Raw genomic sequence first — 21,557 nt, 5'->3', positions numbered from 1 at the left:
GATGCTTCGCATTAGTTGAGACTAAGATGAAGTAAAAAAAAAGTTGTGATCAGACTGCACATATTGTGTTATTGTGTGATGTATTCCACACAGGCTTTTTTCATACTGATAATATATTGGTCAGTCCTTCTAGAGCAGGGATGTCAACCATACAGCCCAGGGGCCAAACCAAGCTCGCCAAAGGGTCCAGTCTGGCCCACTGGATGACTTTGCACATGTATTAGTGATGCACTTGTGAAGGCTAAGAGGTGCCAGGTTTCAGGAGCAAGTTAAACAGCGAGCAGATACTTTATGTAAAGTACTGCTTCAGAGGCTTTTCCACCCTGACCAGACTACACTTTTCTTTCACTTTAGTTTGGTGTGGTAATGTCAGGACTACTACACAGGAGTGGAAATGCAAAGAAAAATGCACATCTAATGACAGTGGACTCACTGAATGTGGAAAAACTGAGCAATATTGTTGAAATTGCATTTATTCCTCTGAAGACAGCACAGACTGTTTGTTATAGGCCTATAATGGATGAACATTTTCAAAATGTAGGCTACTTCTTTAAACAAAAGAAAAAAGGGAAAACATTTGGAGGTGTTTGTTATTATAGGATATTATGCACTGGTTGCTGGTTTTACTAAAATGAGTTTGACACCCCTGCTCTAGAGGTTTAATTGCATCTTTATGACTTATAGTTTGTTGAATACTGAGACTCACGCTAAACAAATAATTAACACACTGTACATAGTTTTACCGTCACTGTAACGAGACAAAAAATGTCCATGGTTGAAACTTATCAGTCCAGTTCATGTATTTTTGGGATGATACTCACCGTTTTTACACTATTTTACTTCGTATATATTTGTCGCTATTTTTTAATAAATCTAATTAAAATCGAAATGAAATGTTTAATGTTATTTTTGAGTCTATTAATAGTACTTTCTTGTTCTTTTTCGCAAAAATACAAGTTAAACTTTTACCACACCCGGTCAGTAATCACGTGGGATATGACGTTTACAACATATAAAAGCATCATCACGCGAGACTTCCGTTCTTGAGCTCTTTCACTGGCGGGGTGGTAGTAAGCTAACTCCCCTGCTCTTCAACATGCCGTTGTCACATGTCTTTTTAAATTTACGTCTACATATGGACTTAACTGCAGATGAGCCGCCGTGAACAGGTAATATTTTAAGAGTAGTTATTGAGACTTTAACTATTTACAAGTCTGGAGGCGGTTTCATATGAAATGTGCTAGCGTGCTGCTAGTTGTTAGCTACCCTTAAGTTAAGCTAACACGTGCAAGAAGAGCATGATGGGCTAAAGTTACAAAAGGGTTATAAGTAGGTGATTGTGAGCAACAGATAACATGCATTAAATCTACTCGTGTGTAGAGTAACATGGAAATAAACTAAAATATTAATTTAACGTTGCATAGTGTTATTTAGCCTACTATAGGGGCGGTGAGGAGCATGGCCTTCTTCGGTCAGCAGCCCATAACATAATGTCCGATTTGAGATCTACTGTCTGATTTTATTCGATATATTTTGACTTAAGGTGCAGCTTCGGCGGATGAGGCTCATCTTCATGCCAAGAGAAGCAGCCTTTCAGCGAAACGAAAGGTAAGATTGACATAGTGGTGTAATTTTTAATTCTGAAGTCATGCAGTGAACATGATTTTGCACCCTGTCTAAAAATATAAGTGAGGAAATCAGTGGCATTTGACATGAAGCGGGCTTATGTGTGTGAGTCACATGTTGCTGTTCAACTATCACTAATGAACTGTCTCATTACAGGTTCACGTGTCCCACTTCACACTGTCTGCTAACGTGAGGAGGCCTGGTGAAAAGGTTTGTACCCCTTTACTGCTCATGATCAACTTTACCACAGATTCAGTGATGAAAACTGCTGCATAGGAAGTGCCGTCTGATGCGATAACTGACGATGGTATTAGCTGTTCTGAGAAATGCTGTTGAACCTTTTGTCTGTGGTGCACCCACTCTGAACACTTCATAATGTATATAATTTTTTTCTACAGGTTTTGATCTTCAAAGCAAGACTATGACGACACATGGGAGCTGATGAGAGCTGAACAGGTAAATACTGTACGACTTAGCTCTCGATGATAAAATCAAGCCAGTGATGATACAAGTTATCCCTGTCTGAACTAATTGTGGAGTCATGGTAACCTGAGGCTTGACTGCAGGTACAGAAACAGTACACGTTTGGCTGACGAAAGTTGTGTGAATTTTACTGGTATACATGATCTAACTACAGAATTTCTCCCTACAGGTCTTGACAATCTACAAAGAAAAGACTAAGGCAACACACGCGTGCTGGGAAATGTTGAACAGGTAAATGCCCTTAAGACTTAATGATAAAGTCTAGCCAGTGATGAAACATGTTATCCCTGTCTGAACTAAAGTGTGGAGTCATGGTAACCTGAGGCTTGACTACAGATACAGAAACGGCACATCTTTGGCTAACTAAAGTAGTATATCATGAGTTTGAAAGTGTTAATCTCCCTTTTTCCCTAACTTGCAGGTGAAATCGATGGAAGTGGATGCAACACCAGCTTGGGATAGATCCAGAAGTGAATATTAAATGCAGTAGATTTGTCAGTATAAAAATGAAGCCATGTTTAATCTAAAACATGTTTAATAAAATTATGAACGGTATAAAAATTCAAGCACAATGGCACATTTTAAATATATTCTGCACATGAAAAGTAACCTAAATCTTACTGGGAGCACCCAGTATGTGTTGGTCAATCTGTTTTGAAGGTGGATCTGTAAGATTTCTTCTTCAAATTCTCCAAGAAGATCTGCTCCTCTGCGAGGAATTCCTGGTCCTGTGGGGAGGAAGAGAAAGTAATTAGGAACAGAAGCGCAAACTTTGAAACATTCAAAGACAACTGTTTCTAGATTTTTTTTTTTTTTTTTTTTTTTTGCCATCGACTGGTGGAAGCTGTCACTGTAGCTTAGTAAATGTGTTTATTGTGGATGAGTCACATGTTGTAATGAGCTTGTTTCAATTCCATTTTGACATTAAAAACCTACAGTAACAACCAACTTGTGTTCTTTTGAATTGTAAGTCCTTAATGTTTAATAATATCCATCTCTGGTGCAGTTAACGCTGATCAAATTGCAGTTTGATTTTATTTTTTGAAGTGTTAAGGACTCAGCAAAATGTTAAGTACAACTAGGACATCAATGAGTTGACCTCAGATTTCTTCATGTCGTAAAAGAATTGTTGAAAGAGCTTTTGGACAACTCATGATGATGGTCCTGTGCTTATATTGTGTTCAAGATGATCACTACACAGTGTATGCTGTTCAAATTTGTGCAAGACCCAGGGTATGCTGAGAAACGCCTAGCTGTCATTCATTCATCTTCTAACCGCTTCATCCTCCTGAGGGTCGCGAGGGGGCTGGAGCCTATCCCAGCTGACATCGGGCGAGAGGCAGGGTACACCCAGGTCGCCAGACTATCGCAGGGCTGACACATAGAGACAAACAACCATTCACGCTCACATTCACACCTACGGACAAGTTAGAGTTACCAATTAACCTAGTCCCCAATCTGCATGTCTTTGGACTGTGGGAGGAAGCCGGAGTGCCCGGAGAGAACCCACGCTGACACGGGGAGAACATGCAAACTCCGCACAGAAGGGCTCCCACACCCGGGATCGAACCGGCAACCCTCTTGCTGTGAGGCAACAGTGCTAACCACCACACCACCGTGCCGCCCCGCCTAGCTGTCACCTAAACAAAAAGCTGATTGGCTCTTAGTTTTGACCTCAGACGCCATGTTTTTAGAAAATCCTAATTTTGTGTAAATCTAATACTTAACGCTGGATTGTAGGCTGTATCTCATGCAATGAAGGTTTCATCTATTAAACACTGTATGGTTGATAATGTTCTAACATAGTTTGCAAATCACAGCCTACAGATGGATGCAACAGGATAGAAATAGCTCTGTGACTTTGTGTTTATTCTTTGAAGGCTGCTGGAAACTGTCTGACTGTGTTTGCTGTGTTTTCCCACCACCATCTGCTGCAGCTGCTTGACTTGTCTTTTTCAGGCCTCGTGTCTGACACATAGCTTGTATACCAATATAGTTATGTACATTTCTATCTCCAATGCTTGCAATCTTTCATCAAACAGCTTTTTGAAGGTTTGCCACCGTTAATGCTAAGTCATGCACCAATCATTATGATAATGTGACTACTTTTTGGAACACTCTGAGAAACCAGAGTAAAAATCTCAAGTTGCTAGTAGTTACGATGTAACTTAAAAGGAAGACTTTGCATATTTTTTCTTAAAACAATGTATAGATGTATACTAAAGTAACCGTTCTTAATCATCACCTATGACCCTGTCTGCTGAGACGCTTCCCTATACCTTTAGTATAACTTGTATCTCCACTGGTTACCTTTTCTGAAGTGTACCTCCACAGAGCCAGACTAGCTTGAAGAGCCATGGACTTAGAGTTGGCACATGAAGTTGTCGTTGGAGGAGGAACATTCAGGGTTGATTGCAGCTCTGGGTTTGGCAACACTGAACCTGCGTCTAAAGATAAATATAACAAAACCATGTTAAACACTTTATATTGGACAAGTAGTTTTTGCTGAACGACGGCCAATACCCAGCGTTGATCTCACCTGGTAAAACAGGTGGAATCATTTGTGTTAAAGATGTAACTGGAGCGACTTGTCTCTGCCTCTCCGTGTCCTCCTGCAGATGATTTAACCGCATTCGCTCCTGTGATGAGAAGTGTTTACCACACATTAACCTTTTATGTGCTGTTCATATATTGTTTTTGTAAAATAGAAGCCTGATCTGTTAAATATCGTACAGAGAGGTGTCACCTGAAGGATTCGCTGCTCTTGCTGCCTCAGCCGCTCTGCCTGGGTATGGATATTTCTGAGCCTTGCCTCGTGCTCAGCCTCCACACGTTTCGCCTCCTGCAGCGCTCGTTCTCCTTCCTCAAACTTCTCCGCAGCAAGCTGCAAACAGCACAGCATGGTCAAAACTCAGACATGACTTATTACAGCACTACATGTAGGGGTCTGCGTGGTGTGATCCTACCTTGCTAAAGGCCTCCACCTCCTGGGCTCGTGTCTTGAGTCTCAACGCTGTGCTGCTTATTTTCTCTTTCTCTCTGTTCACTTCTTCTTTCAGTCTGTCCAGAGTTTCTTTCTCTTGTGCCAAAACCATCTCCTTTTGTTTCAGCTCTGCATTGTGAAGTTTTAGGTCCCCTTGTTCCTGCAACAGACACAGAGAGAAAGGTATATTTATTTGTCCTTCGGAGTCCCTGCCTTGGCCTGTGCTGCTGTCATCCTCCAGCGCTCCAGAGGCATACAAAAATGTATCTCCAGTCTTTGAAGGGAAAAGCATCAGTCTTCACTGCAGGTGTTTTTGCCTCCTGCTATGTCAAAGAAAATGCAGGTGTCCTAAAAATAGTCTGTTTTTAAAGTCAGATTTTACCCTGACCTTCTCAAGCTGTCTCTGCTGCTCACTGAGCTGAGTGTCCATCCTGGAAATGACTTCCTTGAGGTACGCTCTCTCCTCCGCCATCGCCTTCTGCTGCTGGGCCAGACAGTCCTGCACCACTGAAACGGGAATTAGGAGAATGACCTTAACCCACTTGCAATGTGATACCAACTAAAGTAGGCTATTAGGCAATGTGTATCTTGACCTATTTGTGCAAAGCGTGTGCATGCATGTAAATGTGTGTTTGTGTGTATAAGTACTTCGAAGCTGCTCGTCCCTGTGCCGTGCCCCCTCCTCCAGGCCATGAGCCGTGTGTTCGTGTGTGCTCTCCACCCGAGAAGACAGATCACCCAGCCGAGAGGAGAACTGCTCCATCTGCTCAATCACCACTTTAAGAGATCTGGACAAAAAAAAAAACCACAGAACTGCTAGTAGATAATACAAAAATCTCTGAAATGTAGGAAATCTGTTTTGATATAAAATATAGTAAAAAACAATAATTCCAGACATTCTCCAGTTGCAGTTTGCTCTTTCTACATACTGTATATAAAAGAAATATCAGCACTGAAACTAGTATTACACACAAAAACACAGGTCAAACATACTACTAGTCATCACGGGATTATAATTACAAGTATAATTGCAAGTGCAACTGGTGTACTTGGATAAAAATCTAACCTGGTCTGAGATGTTGCACTCGTAACTGCATCAATCTCCTCCTCCTTTAATTTCTTTAGTCTCTGGACATGATCCTCGTGGTCTTTCTTCATCTCCAAGATAGATTTCCTTGACAGCAAAGTGGTACAAATACAACAAATATGTGGTAAACTTTAAAGTTTATTATTAAAAGAATCAATATGCTCAGTCTGGGACTTAAGAAGTTATCAGGGATACATTTTTCCCAGTTTCACGACAACGATATGCACTATTCCTCAAGATATTTGACATAATAGAATGGCTAAAAATCTGCACATCATTCAGGAAAAACATGAGAGTTGCCAAGAAAAAAAATCATCCTGTTTGAGCCTTCATCTGATTTTGAATCAAAGTGTCTTCATCATTCTAAAACCATGACACAGCAAATGTTAAGGATGACTAATTTTCACTCCTTACATTTACTCCTGTCAAAAAATGACTGATGTTACTATTTTTAAGTTACAAATCTTGGTAACAGTGCAAAGTACATACGGTCTTCAGCACTCTGAATAAAATATTTGGCCAACAAAAGAACATTTACTTAACTAGCTTAGATTTCTGTAGAGAATAGCATAGATTTAGGGAGAACATTTGGGGCTGGAGGCCCAGACCCCCTCCCCACCACCTCGCTAATACATTACTTGTCAGAGGTGGGACCAAGTTATTGTTTTGCAAGTCACAAATAAGTCTCAGGTCTTTCCATTCAAGTCCCAAGTCAGGACAGGCATTTCCAAAGCTTTGAGTTTCAATACCTCTGCAGGTCCTTGAGTCTTTCCACTTCGCAGTCTCTCTCTTGCTGGGCCTGGGCCAGTTTGCGCTGGTACTGTGCCTGCAGCTCCGAGCGTTCCTGCTCAGCCGATCGTGTTACTGCAGCCAGGCGATCCATTAGGTCTTCACACTCCTGCCGTGTTTGTGTCTCCCTCTGGGCTGCCGATTCCTCGAGAAGCTTCACTCTAGTCCTGGATGTGCACAGAAATCCTTACAGTATGAGTTCAGCACACGGACACACATAAGCTGCTTGAAGTGCAGGGAATTATGCATAATGTATGTTAAACATGTACACAGGCACTACATATGTGTGTGTGTGTGTGTGTGTGTGTGTGTATGTGTGTGTGGTGGACGAATAAACTACTTGTGTGCATTCTCCATTAGTTCCATATCCTGTTTATGCCTCTGCTGGACACACTCTAGCAACATTTGGCTTTGGTCTCGCTCCAGCTGCAGGGTCTTCACCTGGACAGTAACACACAGACAGTTCAGGCTGTGCAGGTACATGGGTGTCACGTAGGAAGAGGATTTGGGACAGCAGGGAAGGTTATTACTCTCATCATGACAGCAGCGTTAATGTACCTGTCCCTCCAGCTGGATGATGCGAGCCTGTAACGCTTGATAATCTCCAGGTGGCTGCTCTCTCTCTTTGAGTCTCTGCAGGAGCCCTGCATCCACAACACCCCCAAGACCCAGCAACTGAGACTGCATCATCTTTAGGAGAAGAGTAAACAAGTCAAGAACAAACCAGGTGGTAAATGGGTTCTTACATTTTTAATAAATCTACAAGCAGAGACTTTTATGATCTTACCTGCTGTTGTAGAAGCAGCTGCTGCAGACTGTCTGCTGAAAGTGTCACCTTCACAGAAGATATGGAAAGGACTTCAAAAAATTAGTTTAAAATTGCCCAAATTCTGTAAAATATATTACAGAAAAGCATGAATACCTGTTGTTGGATGGCAGCTGATGCATTTTGCAACTGGTTTTGCTGTGGAACAGCTGGAAAGAAAACAACCATGATCATATTTACCTGCTCGCCTTAGATATCAAAGTGAATACTGCATCTGAAACTACATCAGATTTTCCCAAAGTTACATACACCACACTGAGCCAGAAGGTATAGCAGAGATGGGGTTGGGCAGCGGCTGCTGTTGCAGGGTTTCATCCGAAGCCTGAACGGGCCCACTTGGCACCCTGGATCCCTTGTTGGAGGATGGGTGTTGGGGTTGGGACTGAGGATGGGGTTGGGCGAGGCTAACGCTAGCAGCAGAGGCCGGTAAAGGAGTAGTAACTTGAGGAGGGCAATCTGAGGGATGAGACGAATTTAGAGTTTGTCCGAGGTCTACTTTAGCATGGAGTGCAGTCCCTGAGGGGGATGTTAAGTCGGAGGGGAGGTAAGGTTGGGTGGTGGGTGTATGCTCTGTGATTAAAGAAGGGGACTGTGGTGGAGTGGAGGGACAAGCGGGATTGGTATCTGTTTGAGAGGGGGAGCAGAATGTTATGAGTTGGATGTGACATGAGGTAAAATGAGGGCCGGGACACATGCTGTGTCTTTAACTGTCTGGGAAACGCAAGGTCGGATGCTGGGTGCTACTCTTCATGTACCCTGTGCGAGGTTTCAAGGGCAGAGAGGCAGGTTGCATCCAAATTTGCAAGGCAACCTTAACCAGCACTGTATCATAGATATTCCAATTTAGGAGCCGATTTTTTCCAAGTGTTGTTTCTTAATATGTAATTGGCCTAAACTGTTGTTCGTAGGACAGATGTAAAATTCTTGTGATCAACTTCTTCTCCATAGGTTTAATAGACTGATATTTAGAGAAGAAAAGGAAGATATCTTCCAATTGTGATTGGCTGTTCCACGTCACATGACATGCTGTACCCTTAGCTGTGTTCCAAAAGTTGTACTTCATCTCAGGGTGTTGCTGATGCGCCCTGAAAAGAGGCGTTTGGGGATACTTGCGTGCCTTAACGGTGTCATTCTCACCTTTGAGCACATGTTCTGTGCGTCTACATTGAAAACAATGGATTTGAGGGTGAAAAAAACACAGCATGTGTACAGGCCCTGTGGTACCAGATGTGGGGCTCATAACTGCTGTGTGATGTGTTTAATTTCTCAGAATCAATGAGAATGAATGATAAATTAACGGGATAAAAGAAGGCTTCTACTGCTAATGTGCAAAGCTGCAAAGAAAGGAGCGACGTGGATTTGAAAAGTCACTATTTTAATATACAGAGTAACTGAAGAGTAGTATACTTGGATAAATACCTTGCTCGGTCCTCGCCTCTCTGACAGGAGTGGAGTGAGCACTGGGGCTGGGCTGTGCAAGAAAAGTACTACTGCACAAAACAAAAGCATAATGACAAAAATAGCAAAGAAATTTTCACTCACAGTTCACAGATTTAATGGATTTAGATAAAAAATATCTTACCTAGCTTCTCTGACAGATGTAAGAGTGTCCTCTCTGCCCCTGGGAGCTTGTGAAGTGACTTGTTTACTAAAAAACAAGAGCAGGTTATCATTCAGTGCTGAGGAACACGCTTCGTCTGTCATTGTGTCACTGTATTTCCTTTGTTGTGTACCTAACAGTCGACTCCAGATCTACTTCCTCTCCCAGGCCCAAAGTGTCTTCCTGCTTGGATGTTTTTGCCTCAGACTTTGACACTGATGGCACCTTCTTCCTGCTCAGTACTCCTGCTAACCAATCATCTTCCTCCTCTTCTTTCTTCTGGCTCTTAGAGACCTCTGGTTTGGTTTGTTTGGCGATATTATCAGTTGTCACTGGAGTGTCAGCTGCCATTTTTGCAGCAGATGTGGTATGACTGCCAGTCAGGGAGGGTCTTCTCTCTAATGAAGGAGAGGCAGGAGCCTTTGGAGACTCTGTTGAAGTCTTGGTCTCTTTGGCATCGCCCTCTAGAAAGGTGAGGTCATCGTTTGTCTTGAGGCCGAGCCAGTCAGCTGAGTTGCGGTGTCGTAAGGTGGTGGGGGTGGTGGGTTTTGGTTTCTTCTCTGGCGTAGAGACGTCCTCTGTAGAAAATCTGATGATGAGAAAACATGTAGTGTTCAGTTTCAGGCAAAAAACGCTGCTGTAAAACACCAAAATCAGACTTCACACACACCTGACTGACTGTCTACGGGACAGGCGCCCTTCAAGCATGGATCCCAGAGTGGGCTGATAGGAGCCAAACGTGAGGTCGTCTTCGAAAAGTGTCTCTGACGAATGGGAACAACATACAAGTTTAAATATTTTACTCTTCTCCTACTCATGAGAGCAGAAGATCAAGGTTGCTTTACTACCTTTCAAAGTAGGGGTCTTCTCTTTTTGCTGCTTCTCTTGAGGCTGAGGCTGCTCCTTCTTCTCGCCCGTCGCAGGTCGCTCCAGAAGACGAGGTGAAGTCAAACTCTCCAGGATCCCGTCTACTGCAGTGAGAGGTCTCTGAGGGGTCCCACTCCTGAGGACAGGGGGACACAACAGAAGGGAAAGGCAAAAGAGATTTTGTTAAGACACAAAAGAAGACAATAAAAGTTGCCTGATGCTGAAAGATGTTGCTTCATAAAACATCACCACGGTTTGGCTTTGTTTTGTGGCACCCCTAAGCCCAGAGCTCAAAGCACTAAAGCAGTAATTATTCATCGCTGGAGCACTATAAATAAAAACAATAACAGTGAGACAGTGTGAGTGAGAGCAGAGCTGTTACCTCTCCTTGTTGGACCAAAGCACGCTGTCTTTTTTCCTGGTGCTGCTTTTATCACTGTCAAATCCCAGGGCATCCATTAGGTCATCCTTATCATCATCATCAAATGTGAGATCCCTTCGTTTTTTGGCTGCCTTAGCTGTTGAACAAAGAGTATACACACTCAAACACATACAGTACTTCAGTGTTTGTTTGAAGTTTGAAAATTAAGAATTATGGACCATTTAAGTCTCACATGTTTCAGTCTTTAGGAGAGGAGATGCTGAGGGAGATTTTTCAGGTTTGGACTGCTGTAGGTTTGATTTAGGTTCGGGCTTGGTTTCATCTGGAAGCAAGTCGTCAAGATCAGCCAGCGGGTCGTCTGGATCTGCAGAGGAAATTAGATTCTTTACTTTTATTTGGACACCAGGCGGTAAAGCTTTAAATGATAACGAGGTTTTATATCTGTATTGACTTTCTTATGATACATTTTTAAAATATCACATACAACAAAGTAATTGTGTTCAAATAAATTACGAGCATAAACTATATGTTTATTCACTAAGTTACCAGTTTATTAGGTACACCTGTTTGCACCTGTTCAATACAATAGTTGTTGGTGGTGTTGAATTGGATTGCATTTACTGACAGACTTTTTTATACTGTTCCCCTTGTAAAAAGTGGTGGAGAAAAATAAGAGAAACACTTTTTAACACAAGGCAGTAAGCTCAACATACGGTACTATTATTACTTGCAGACGTCTGGTAATTTGTAGTCATTGCAGAAGTCGTCTGTGATCTTAATCCTGTGCAAATATGCCATGTCTGTAATTTGTAAAGTAAATATTCCGCCTCAAATGACATTCCTTATTTCACCAAACACAGAGGTCATGTGATAAAAGTAGTCCATGCGAATTGGCATCTCTGTGATTTTTCTGCCTCTTTCCAACGTCGAGAATTATGGAGGCTGATTTGGAAATTATAAATCAAAGTTTTGACAGCATTTTGGGTGCAGGAGGCTCATCTCGCTGCACAGCATGGAAACCATTTGCAGAAAAAGCAAGCTTAAATTGATCCGAAGAGCGAAACACGGGGAAAACATGCACAGAAGGGCTCTCTCACCCCAGGGTTCGAACCCTCTACCCCTGGTTTGAACCAGGAGCCCTCTTGCTGTGAGGTGACAATGCTAAACACTGCACTACCATGATGCCCTTAACCCACATTTAAAAAGGAAAAAAGGGGTTAACGCTGTTCACCACTTCTAGTAGTGCTATGTTTTTTCGTGTGTAGAGTGGACTGTGTGCATCATATCCAGGGGATAATGTCCGTAAATTTAAGTAAAATACTGACTTCCCTTATCCCATGTAAATGCACTGCATGAAACACACACATTTGGGAAGAGGGAGTCCCCAGATAATATTAGTCCCATGCAAATAAGGCAAATATATGCTTTTATGAAGGGCTATTGTATTAAATTGTACAGGTGTACCAAAGAAACATACCAGTATTGTATTGGTAGTTGATGAGGCGGGTGTACTGCTAGGTAGACAGGTAGGTCACTGACGAGAAGGTGGGTATACTTTCCTATATATTTTAATGGCTTTTTGGCTGATAGGTGAGTTTAACAGCTAGAAAAAGAGAAGGCTATACCCCCGTGTAATTGCGTATACCCTCCACTCCACCACTGACTGATGTCCATGTGAGTAATTTACACATTCCAGATTTGTACATCTGTGTGGGATATCAAACTATCACCTCTTTTTGTTGTGTGTACCTCTCTTGTTCACTAACTACCCACTGACACGACCCACAGATATTATTCAACCTACAAGTAAAAAGGCCAAACACATATCTGTGCTAATGTACCTTTAGTGTTGGGTGTCTGACCAACACCTTCATCATCACCACCACTGTCTAAATGAATGTAGCCGTTCAAGAAAAACAAAGCAAAGCTATTAGTAAACAGCTGCTGAGTTATATAAAGCTCAGTGTCAGAGATGGATTTGGATGGGGAGGCTTACTTACCAGAGAAGATTAACTTCCTGTAGTTCTGCGTTGTAGATGAAGGTGCAGAATTGGGCTTCCTCCCTCCTGTGGTGGGTTCATCTGAGTGAACAAGGGGAGACACAAGCTCTCTCTGATTGCTACTCTTAATGCAAACTTCAAAGCCAGTAATAACGTGAAGCTAATAATGAGAAAAATAATTTATGCAAGAAATGCTGTGCGCTGAATTACCTGCTCCCTCTGGTTTTACTTTACTTTCTAATGTGGAAGAGTCTTTCTTCGGCTCTGTTTGTGCAGGAGCTGAACTGGGCTTTTTCTTTGATGCAAAGAGGTCAGCGTCCATATCATCCATGTCCTGTACAGGGATACAGAAAAACAACAGGCACTGTGAGAGGACAACTACAAAGCTGAACATTGTCTCTGCATTCTCTAAACTGATAATGAGCTACCTTCAAGTTCTTCAGTATGTCGTTGGGATCTGCCGCTGAGACATCAGAGTCCTTGGACAGAAAATAGTAACTTAAATAGAAGCTTAAAATACTCTGAACAAATACATGTTTCTCTTCACATCTCTGTCTACATACCTCAGTGTCCCCACCATCCCTCTTTACCTCCTGTGCTAGCATACTGAAGATGTTATCAGTGGCAGAAGTGCTGCAGAAGAAACACAAGTTACACAAAGTGAGTTATGATTTGTAAGTGGTGGTATGTAACTCTCCAAATCCTCCGACTTACCGATTCAGTGGTCCACTGCGAGTTGCTTTCCCCCTTACTGGGAATTCTGGTGAGCAAATTGATGAGAGGAAGCATTTTAACACAAATCTCTCACGGTGACATTACAATAATAATGTATAATAATACTATTTGGTTAAAAACTGCTCACTTACTTTCATCATCAAATAAGCTGTTGAGCAAATCGTCATCTCCAAATAAACCTTGGGAAAACAGAGAGGACACACATTCACACAAGCTTGAGACGATTCAGCTTATTATAGGATTTAGGGGATACTGGCAGAATGGAATATAAAATAGTAAGCATGCTTGCTGTACTAAAGGTTCACATTTTCTTTATCTTGACACTACTTTTCCTCACTTACCTCACTTCCTTTCCTCAGCGCTGATTGGTTCCTTGTTCACTCATTAACCTGACTGTGTTCACCTGCTCACCCCGATTTAAACCCTGAAGACCATTTCACTCATTCTTTCTTCATTGTCACATGGGGCAGAAGTGCTGGTAAGCATTTTCTTTCTCTTTAGTTTATTCTGGACATTATTAGTTTAACTGAATATTGTTTCCTCTTATTAATGTGGACTTTGTTTTATTTGACTCAAGTTCTAATTTTGTATTTGTTTTGAAATAAACCTTTGTGTTCAATTATACTGCCACCAGCTCTTATATGTTTAAGTTGTATGCTGTTTTTCTGGTTATTCTATATGACTAGTATTTTGTGGCATTACTACTTTAAGTTTCTTGGTTGTAAAATTAGTCACCAGCCACTTTATTAGGTACACCTGTTCAACTGCTCGTTAATTCAAACAGCTCATCAGCCAATCGCATGGCAGCAACTCAATGCATTTAGGCATGTAGACATGGTCAAGACGACCTGCTGAAGTTCAAACTGAGCATCAGAATGGAGAGGAAAGGTGATTTAAGTGACTTTGAACATGGCATGGTTGTTGGTGCCAGATGGGCTGGTCTGAGTATTTCAGAGATTGCTGATTTACTGGGATTTTCACACACAACCATCTCTAGGGTTTACAGAGGATGGTCCCAAAAAGAGACAATATCCAGTAAGCCAAAATGCCTTGTTGATGCCAGAGGTCAGAGGAGAATGGCCAGACTGGTTCAAGATGATAGAAAGGCAACAGTAACTCAAATAACCACTGGTTACAACCAAGGTCTGCAGAAGACCATCTCTGAACCAACAACACGTCAAACCTTGAAGCAGATGGGCTACAGCAGCAGAAGACCACACCAGGTGCCACTCCTGTCAGCTAACAACAGGAAACTGAAGCTACAGCTCACACAGGCTCACCAAAACTGGACAATAGAAGATTGGAAAAACGTTGCCTGGTCTGATGAGTCTGGATTTCTGCTGCCACATTCAGATGGTAGGGTCAGAATTTGGTGTAAACAACATGAAAGCATGGATCCATCCTGCCTTGTATCAACGGCTCAGGCTGCTGCTGGTGGTGTAATGGTGTGAGGGAGATTTTCTTAGTATCAACTGAGCATGGTTTAAACACCACAGCGTACCTGAGTATTGTTGCTGACCGTGTCCATCCCTTTATGACCACAGTGTACCCATCTTCTGAAGGCTACTTCCAGCAGGATAACGCACCATGTCACAAAGCTCAAATCATCTCAAAGTGGTTTCTTGAACATGACAATGAGTTCACTGTACTCCAATGGCCTCCACAGTCACCAGATCTCAGTCCTTTGGGATGTGGTGGAACGGGAGATTCTCAACATGAATGTGCAGCCGACAAATCTGCAGCAACTGTGTGATGCTATCATGTCAATATGGACCAAAATCTCTGAGGCATGTTTCCAGCACCTTGTTGAATTTATACCTCAAATCATTAAGGCAGTTCTGAAGGCAAAGGGAGTCCAACCTGGTACTAGCAAGGTGTACCTAATAAAATGGCCAGTGAGTGTGTATCAGTCAGCATAACTATGGGGTACAGCATTCAAATAACACTTGAACTTACTTTGGGATGGTTTGCCCTTCAGCTTTGCAGCCTGTAAATGACAATAAATATGTTGTGATACAGATAGGATAATGTAATTCAAGCAAATCAGTTGCGTTTACATACAAAGTGCCAGAAAACATGCGTTTAACTTTTCCAAGAATCCAGTAAACACTAATAAATAATGGAAATGTTGCTACTGGCAGCAGCTTGACTCACCATGTCGAATGTCTCCTGATGGGGTTAAATGTGAGAGTAGTTAGCTAGCTAGCTAACCTAGCTAAATCTGATTAGGCGTCTCCTGTCTCCATTGGTTACCACACCGTTACACCGATGAGCATTCACGTTAAGGACACTATACATGATGTAGGTCGTAATTGGTTACATACCGTGTTGTTTCATGATTAAATACAGTCGAGTTTAGTCGTTTAGCATTTTTAAAATTGCCCGGTTTATGTGAAGTGACGTTAAGTTAACGAATGAAACGAGTAACACCGCCGCTACCCTAAACGCAGCATCAGAAGGTAAGTTACTAACGTACAAAATGGACAGTGCTGTTCGTTAGCCATACTAGACATTTAACCATACGGTAATTCAGTCTTATAATACAAACTTTATGCGTATCATTATAAAGTCTTAGCTTTGAGCTGTGCACCCAGCAAACGGCAATTCAGAAGCATCTAGATGTAGCAACGTTTCCACAACCGGCGCGAGCCACACGCTTCCTGTTTACAGCTCGCGGTGCATTGTGGGTAGAGTAGTTTTTATAGCGTACAATTTAAGAAATCGCGTTTCAGAAAATGTGTTTGCTTTGGGCAGTGTTTAAATTATGAAGTTGGTTATTCTGAACTATGTTTGACATCTTAACCTGCTTGTTTACTTGGTGAAATGTACGCAGCGCTTTCACCACCAGGTGGCGTCAGAGCTCAGGAAAATTTAGCCAAAGCAAATCAGTTCCAGCAAAACTGAAGAGCTGAATAATTTATCCTCTGAGAGCCATGTTTAATTCAGTGAGGTCTAGGCCTGATGTTGCTCTTAATCAGCACAATGATAACCAGTAAGCACATGGCTCAGATTTAGCTTTATAATGCTATTCCTTGTGAGACTTGAGTCTTTTTCAGGTGTGTCAGAGTTGGGGTTAGACATGCGTGCCAACATGATGTGATTTTATTATTAACATAATTATTATGTTGAGAGATTTGTACTATAAACATGGTGAACAACCACACAGCCTCAAATATACAAAAGGCACCACCACTTTCCCCACATAGCAGCAAGACACACAGACATTATAGTTGTTTACCTCCTTTAGTTGTTGTTTTGCTTGTTTTTGTAGTCATTGTGCTTCTCTCTCTGGTTTTGTATAGGGTGAATGATAACCATAAAATGTAGTTTTGATCTGATGCCATGTAATGCAAAGCCAGAATCATGAAATATCGATACCAATACTGATACGGAAACTACTGAACAGCTTATGATGAAAAATTACAGTTTGAGGTGAAGAGGCTGAAGATCTGGTTTGACTAAAATGTTAATTTTACAACTACCTGGATTTTTCTTGCCTGAGCCTCTCTGAAAAGACTCTGCCAGTGAAGTCTGTTTCTGTGTCTGGGGTCTGGATGCTGAGGCATTTCCCTCCTCCTTCCTTCTTTTTGTTGCAGCACCACATTCTCTTTGCCATGGTTTTTTTCCTCCTTCAGTCAGCCATCATTGCAATCATGTGTTGGATTAACTAGTCAGGTTGTGTGCTGCATATGCACGATACATAAGTTGTTTATGCATGTTGATTTAAGTGCACACAACATGACAACAGCAGAGGAGAAGCAAAGAGTACATCATTGTTGACACTGACAGTTTTGCTCTTGAAACACAAATGGGCACAAGCTAGAAGAGAGAAACGGATCCCTGGTTTGGTATCAATCCTACTGATGCAGGGATCGATTTTCATAGCACAAACATATCTGTAGTCTCAATATTTTGGTATCCATCTGCCCACCCCTTGTTTTGTGTCTCTTTGTTGTCAGTTTGTGTATCTCTGTAGTTGCTTTGTGTCTCTTTGTAGTTGTTTGCCCCTTTCCGTAGTCTTTGTGACTCTCTTTGCGTCTCTTTGTTCTTATTTTGAGTCTCCTCGCAGTGTCACTTTGAGTAATATTTTGCAGGTGATGTCGGGGGACCACTACAACTTAGGGCAGTGGGGCCCTTTTCAATAATCAATCCATAATATCAATATTTATGACTTCTTTTTTTTTTTTTAAGAGCGCACTGATGATCTCAAGGCAGGAAGTTACTTTTACTTAATACTTTTACCTAATCCAAGGAAACTATAAAAGTTATTTATAGTTTCCTTGACTTAATCAAAGAAGAAATAGCTGAAAAACACAACTTTAATGTTTTTAGAGATCATAATTGATTGTGAGGCAACAGTGCAGGCAAAATTCACATGTACTTTGAAGGATAACACCATTTACTGTAATGTCAGCCTTGTGCAAATAATAATATGCAAATTGTAAGATTTATTTTACTCTTTCGGGGGCAAAAGACATTACTCACAGCACAGGATGGAGACAATAAATAAATAAATACAATCAAATATGTATTGTCAAGAGGCAAAACTGACTGTTCAAACTACAGAAGCCTGCAAGGAAAAGGAAAATAAATGCTTTCTCTTGTTTTGATAAAAGAAATGTACCCTTTTGAAAAAGTCATCAGCTAATCAAACAGATATTTTTAGTGCATGTGAAAGACAACCTTCATTTGCATTCTGAAGCACACAATCACACACAAGTCAAATGCATTCCATTGCTTTATTTTTGGGCTCCTGTCTGAACAACAAACCTTTAAGGGATTCACAGAATTGATATACATGCAATACATTACAATACAATGCATGACTTCAGCCCCTTTTTCTCAAGAAATTAGGTCACTTATGCGATATTAAGAGACACTACTCTTTAAGAAACATCCATCACAGCTCATCCTGTCCTCATACATACATGTAACACAGATCATTATTTTTAAAAGCGAGCAAAAGCAGGAAATCAAAGAAATTATTACTGCTTGTTTTTATGCAGAGGCACATAACATGTTTATCACCTTCTGATCATATACCCGACTTTGAAGTGACAGTGTTGTAAATTTTCATGATCAGTGCATGGCATTTGTCAGGCTTCAACTTCTGAGCTGGAATTCACCCCGGAGTCACTGTTTCTTGTTCCAGTGGTGAGAGCGTCTGCAGGACAGATAGGGGAAGCCATGATGAAAACAGGCCTCGTTGTTTTTCAAGCCCCACTTTTCTTCTTTTTTTTTTCTTTTTTTTTTTTTTAAATCCTGGTGGGAGTCTTGGTGTGAGCTGTCAAGTGCAGATAAATCAGAGTCTGATCAATGACAGAAAGCAAAAAAAAAAATTACAGGAAATCTCTCTGCGTAGCATCCAGGGAAATAAGTCTTGATAGCAGATGCCGCTGAGAACAAAAGTGAAAACTAATCAGGGTTTGTAGCTTTCAAAGTCGTGACGTAAATACTTTTTTTTTTTTTTTTTGGACAGTTTGTTTTCTGGTGCATTCTAAATATAACATATGACAGAGCTCACCTGATGCTCACCAGACTTGAGATGATGGCCTACTCTGGTCATGTCTGCAGGGAAATAATCAGAAAACAATAAATCACCCTGACTCAGCTAAATGCACTTGCCTCCATAAAAATGATTGATAAAGCAAATGAAAGCAAACACATCAAAGTCCTGGGATTTGCATGCATACTTTGTGCAGCATTAGGTACAATGTTTAGTAGTTTATTACTTCATAGTGAGATCTTTCAGCTGCATTAAGCGGTGTGGTCGTAGGGAGGTAATGTATTTATAATAACCCTCCGAAGAGATGATGGATTGTTGTTCTGCCTCTGAATCATTTAGCATTAGCAGCGTAGCAGTGAATACTTAAAAGCTAAATGTGGGGCAGGCATCTTAGCTCTTTATGCATCTGTGCCTCTGTGACATGCTCCACTGCTCCACTTTCTCCCCTTGTCTGGAGCCCCGTCTGTAAACCTCCCCGAACACACTGACACACACACACTGACACACACACCACTTCAACGTTACTGTCAACGTCTCTTTGTCTTGCTTAGATGTTTTCCTGTCTCTGTCGCCCACTGTGATTCTCAGTGTTGGCAGTATATTGAATTCACAACCTAAATCAATTTTAAACGCTACTGCTCTCTAAAACTGTTTCGCATTATCCCAATTTTTTTTTTTGCTAAAATACTGCCAAAAACACAAACACGGCTCGCCTCAAATAACTTTTGTCCAAAGTGAAGTGCAAAAGTTATTCTTAAAGGGAAACGCCACTGATTTTACATCTGAATAACACTGATCAGTCACTTGTTATTTGTTGTATCATCATGGACGGATTATGAGACAATGGGTCCCTGGGCACAGACACTCAGAAAGCACACACATTGTGGTTGTTAAGCCTCTCTTTGTTGTTGTTTTGCATCTCTTTGTAGTCGTTACACATATCTCTGTGGTTTTGTGTCACTTTGTGGTAATTTCGGTTCTCTTTCTATTTTGTGTGTGTGTGTCTGTGAATGTTTTGCTCCATTTGTAGTTATTTTGCATCTGTTTTTGATAATTGTATGTCTCTTTGTGGATGTTTTGCCCCCTTTCGTGGTCGTAGTGAGTCACTTTGTGCCTCTTTGCAGCTGATTTGCATGTCTTTGTTGTTGCTTATGTCTCTTTGTGGTCTTTTTGTGTTTCTTTGTAGCTGCTTTCCATCTCTTCATGGTCATTTTGCATCTCTTCATGGTTGTTTTGCCCCTTTTCGTAACTGTTGTGGGTCTCTGCATGTCTTTGTGGGTGTTTTGCATCTTGTTGTCATTTTGAGTCTCTTCCTTGTCAGCACGTGTTAATTTGAGCGACATTTTGCAGGTGAAGGTCAGGGGGGGCTGACATTCGGGCCCCTGGGCATGTGCAGTAAGCCTGTTCAGTAATCCATCCATATGTCTAATGTCTTCTGTGGATCTGGAGGAGCTTTGTTAAATCCAAGAAAATGCTTAAATCCTTACTTTTCACCTGTACCTAGGTTTGAATGTACGAGAGTTTTGATGTGCATACTTTATATTGCTGTATTTTACTGCACAGTTTATATATTTTTTAAATATTCTAAATATTTTGTTTGTGATGTGTTAGGTATTTTATCTATTTTATTTCACTTTTACGTTATTTTATATTTCGCTAATGCTTTTTATTAGTGTTTTATTTAATGTTCAGCCCTTTCAGACATACTTTGTGATATCTGGGTATAATAAACTCTGACCCAGTGATTATGCACCTCACCATTAGTCTCGCCACCAGACAATCAGAGATCTCCAGCTTAAGCAAAGCGTCTAAAGACTGACTTGTGAGTCTACCTCACCATTTACGTCTAATGCCAGTATTCAGTGCTAATGCAGGAAGTAGCAGAGAGATTGAACGTCTGAGGTCTGAGGTTTTATGGAATCACCCAATCTTGGAATTCTCAGCCTGGACTATGAGACTACAGCTTTATAACAAATAGCAGTAATGCTTTATCTGACAGGTCCACTATTTCCTGATAATTCCCAAGGAAGTTTTCTGGGGAGAAATATAAAAATTGGTTGTAAATAGTCACAAAGCTCTGACACAGGTGTCTGAGTTGGATAAGTTAAAAAAAATTGTTTATTTCAAGAGGAATTTTCTAAAAGAACAAGTCCATTGAAAGCCAAGTCTATATCCACTGATATTAAATTTAAACTTTAATTTTAATATAACTTTATATATGTGCATGATGACCATTTTGCACTAGTTAAAATATTCTGTAGTTTATTCAAAATAATTAAAGTTAATTAATTGAAAGCTGAACATTGTGTTGCATTCTTGTGTTATCCAGTCTTTAATAACCTTTAACTTCATCTGCTGGTTCAGACTTTTAACATGTGAGAACAGGAACAAACTGTAGGAAATTATCAGGGTGTGCAGTAGAATTGCTGGCACAGCCCTAACCAACCTCATCGATGTGCACAAGGTGGCAGATCCAGACCACCCGCTTCATGGAGAGCTCAGGTCGTATCCGTCCGGACGCAAATATCTGCTGCCGAGATGCAGGGCAAATAGACTGAGGGATTCATTTGTCCCCGCAGCGATTAGCCTTTTATATGACTTGTTTTGACTTGCTGTGTGTGCTGTCTTGACATATATTGGTTTCTATGTTGTTTTGATAACTGCTAGTTGTGG

At 41.2% G+C, this 21,557-nt stretch overlaps 1 protein-coding gene, 1 long non-coding RNA gene and 3 other non-coding genes across 8 annotated transcripts; 4 read left to right on the top strand and 1 right to left on the bottom strand.

The window, feature by feature from the left end:
* Nucleotides 1–1,042: 1,042 nt before the first annotated feature.
* LOC117268978 (uncharacterized) lies at nt 1,043–2,675 on the top strand. The gene is made up of 6 exons (XR_004502683.2): nt 1,043–1,169; nt 1,544–1,608; nt 1,783–1,836; nt 2,025–2,082; nt 2,279–2,340; nt 2,531–2,675. It is a non-coding gene; the product is annotated as an uncharacterized LOC117268978 (long non-coding RNA).
* On the top strand, nt 1,878–1,951 carry LOC117269101 (small nucleolar RNA SNORD49). Its single transcript, XR_004502694.1, has one exon. It is a non-coding gene; the product is annotated as a small nucleolar RNA SNORD49 (small nucleolar RNA).
* On the top strand, nt 2,118–2,186 carry LOC117269099 (small nucleolar RNA R38). The gene has a single exon (XR_004502692.1). It is a non-coding gene; the product is annotated as a small nucleolar RNA R38 (small nucleolar RNA).
* LOC117269100 (small nucleolar RNA R38) lies at nt 2,370–2,439 on the top strand. Its single transcript, XR_004502693.1, has one exon. It is a non-coding gene; the product is annotated as a small nucleolar RNA R38 (small nucleolar RNA).
* On the bottom strand, nt 2,627–16,040 carry fbf1 (Fas binding factor 1). 4 transcript variants are annotated; one of them, XM_033645780.2, is made up of 29 exons: nt 15,533–16,040; nt 15,335–15,365; nt 13,510–13,557; nt 13,358–13,403; nt 13,207–13,276; nt 13,072–13,122; nt 12,854–12,977; nt 12,644–12,724; nt 10,876–11,007; nt 10,644–10,779; nt 10,243–10,397; nt 10,065–10,158; nt 9,528–9,983; nt 9,377–9,442; nt 9,214–9,284; nt 8,044–8,250; nt 7,891–7,943; nt 7,756–7,803; nt 7,527–7,658; nt 7,309–7,409; nt 6,929–7,135; nt 6,159–6,266; nt 5,741–5,880; nt 5,481–5,599; nt 5,076–5,252; nt 4,856–4,993; nt 4,649–4,748; nt 4,420–4,556; nt 2,627–2,837 (listed from the first exon to the last, which is right to left on the bottom strand). In XM_033645780.2, exons 1-29 carry the CDS (start codon nt 15,533–15,535, stop codon nt 2,754–2,756), a joined length of 3,315 nt encoding a protein of 1,104 aa, XP_033501671.1. In that variant the 5' UTR covers nt 15,536–16,040; the 3' UTR covers nt 2,627–2,753. The 4 variants fall into 4 exon arrangements, with proteins under 4 accessions (XP_033501671.1, XP_078017432.1, XP_033501672.1 ...); XM_078161306.1 differs by having other exon boundaries at nt 9,214–9,281; XM_033645781.2 differs by lacking the exon at nt 8,044–8,250.
* Between the last annotated feature and the right edge of the window lie 5,517 nt (nt 16,041–21,557).

This window comes from Epinephelus lanceolatus, chromosome 18 (genome assembly GCF_041903045.1).
Source record: "Epinephelus lanceolatus isolate andai-2023 chromosome 18, ASM4190304v1, whole genome shotgun sequence".
Taxonomy (NCBI): Eukaryota; Metazoa; Chordata; class Actinopteri; order Perciformes; family Serranidae; genus Epinephelus; species Epinephelus lanceolatus.
Note: the sequence above shows the minus strand (reverse complement) of the source record. Positions and strands in the feature narration are given on the sequence as shown.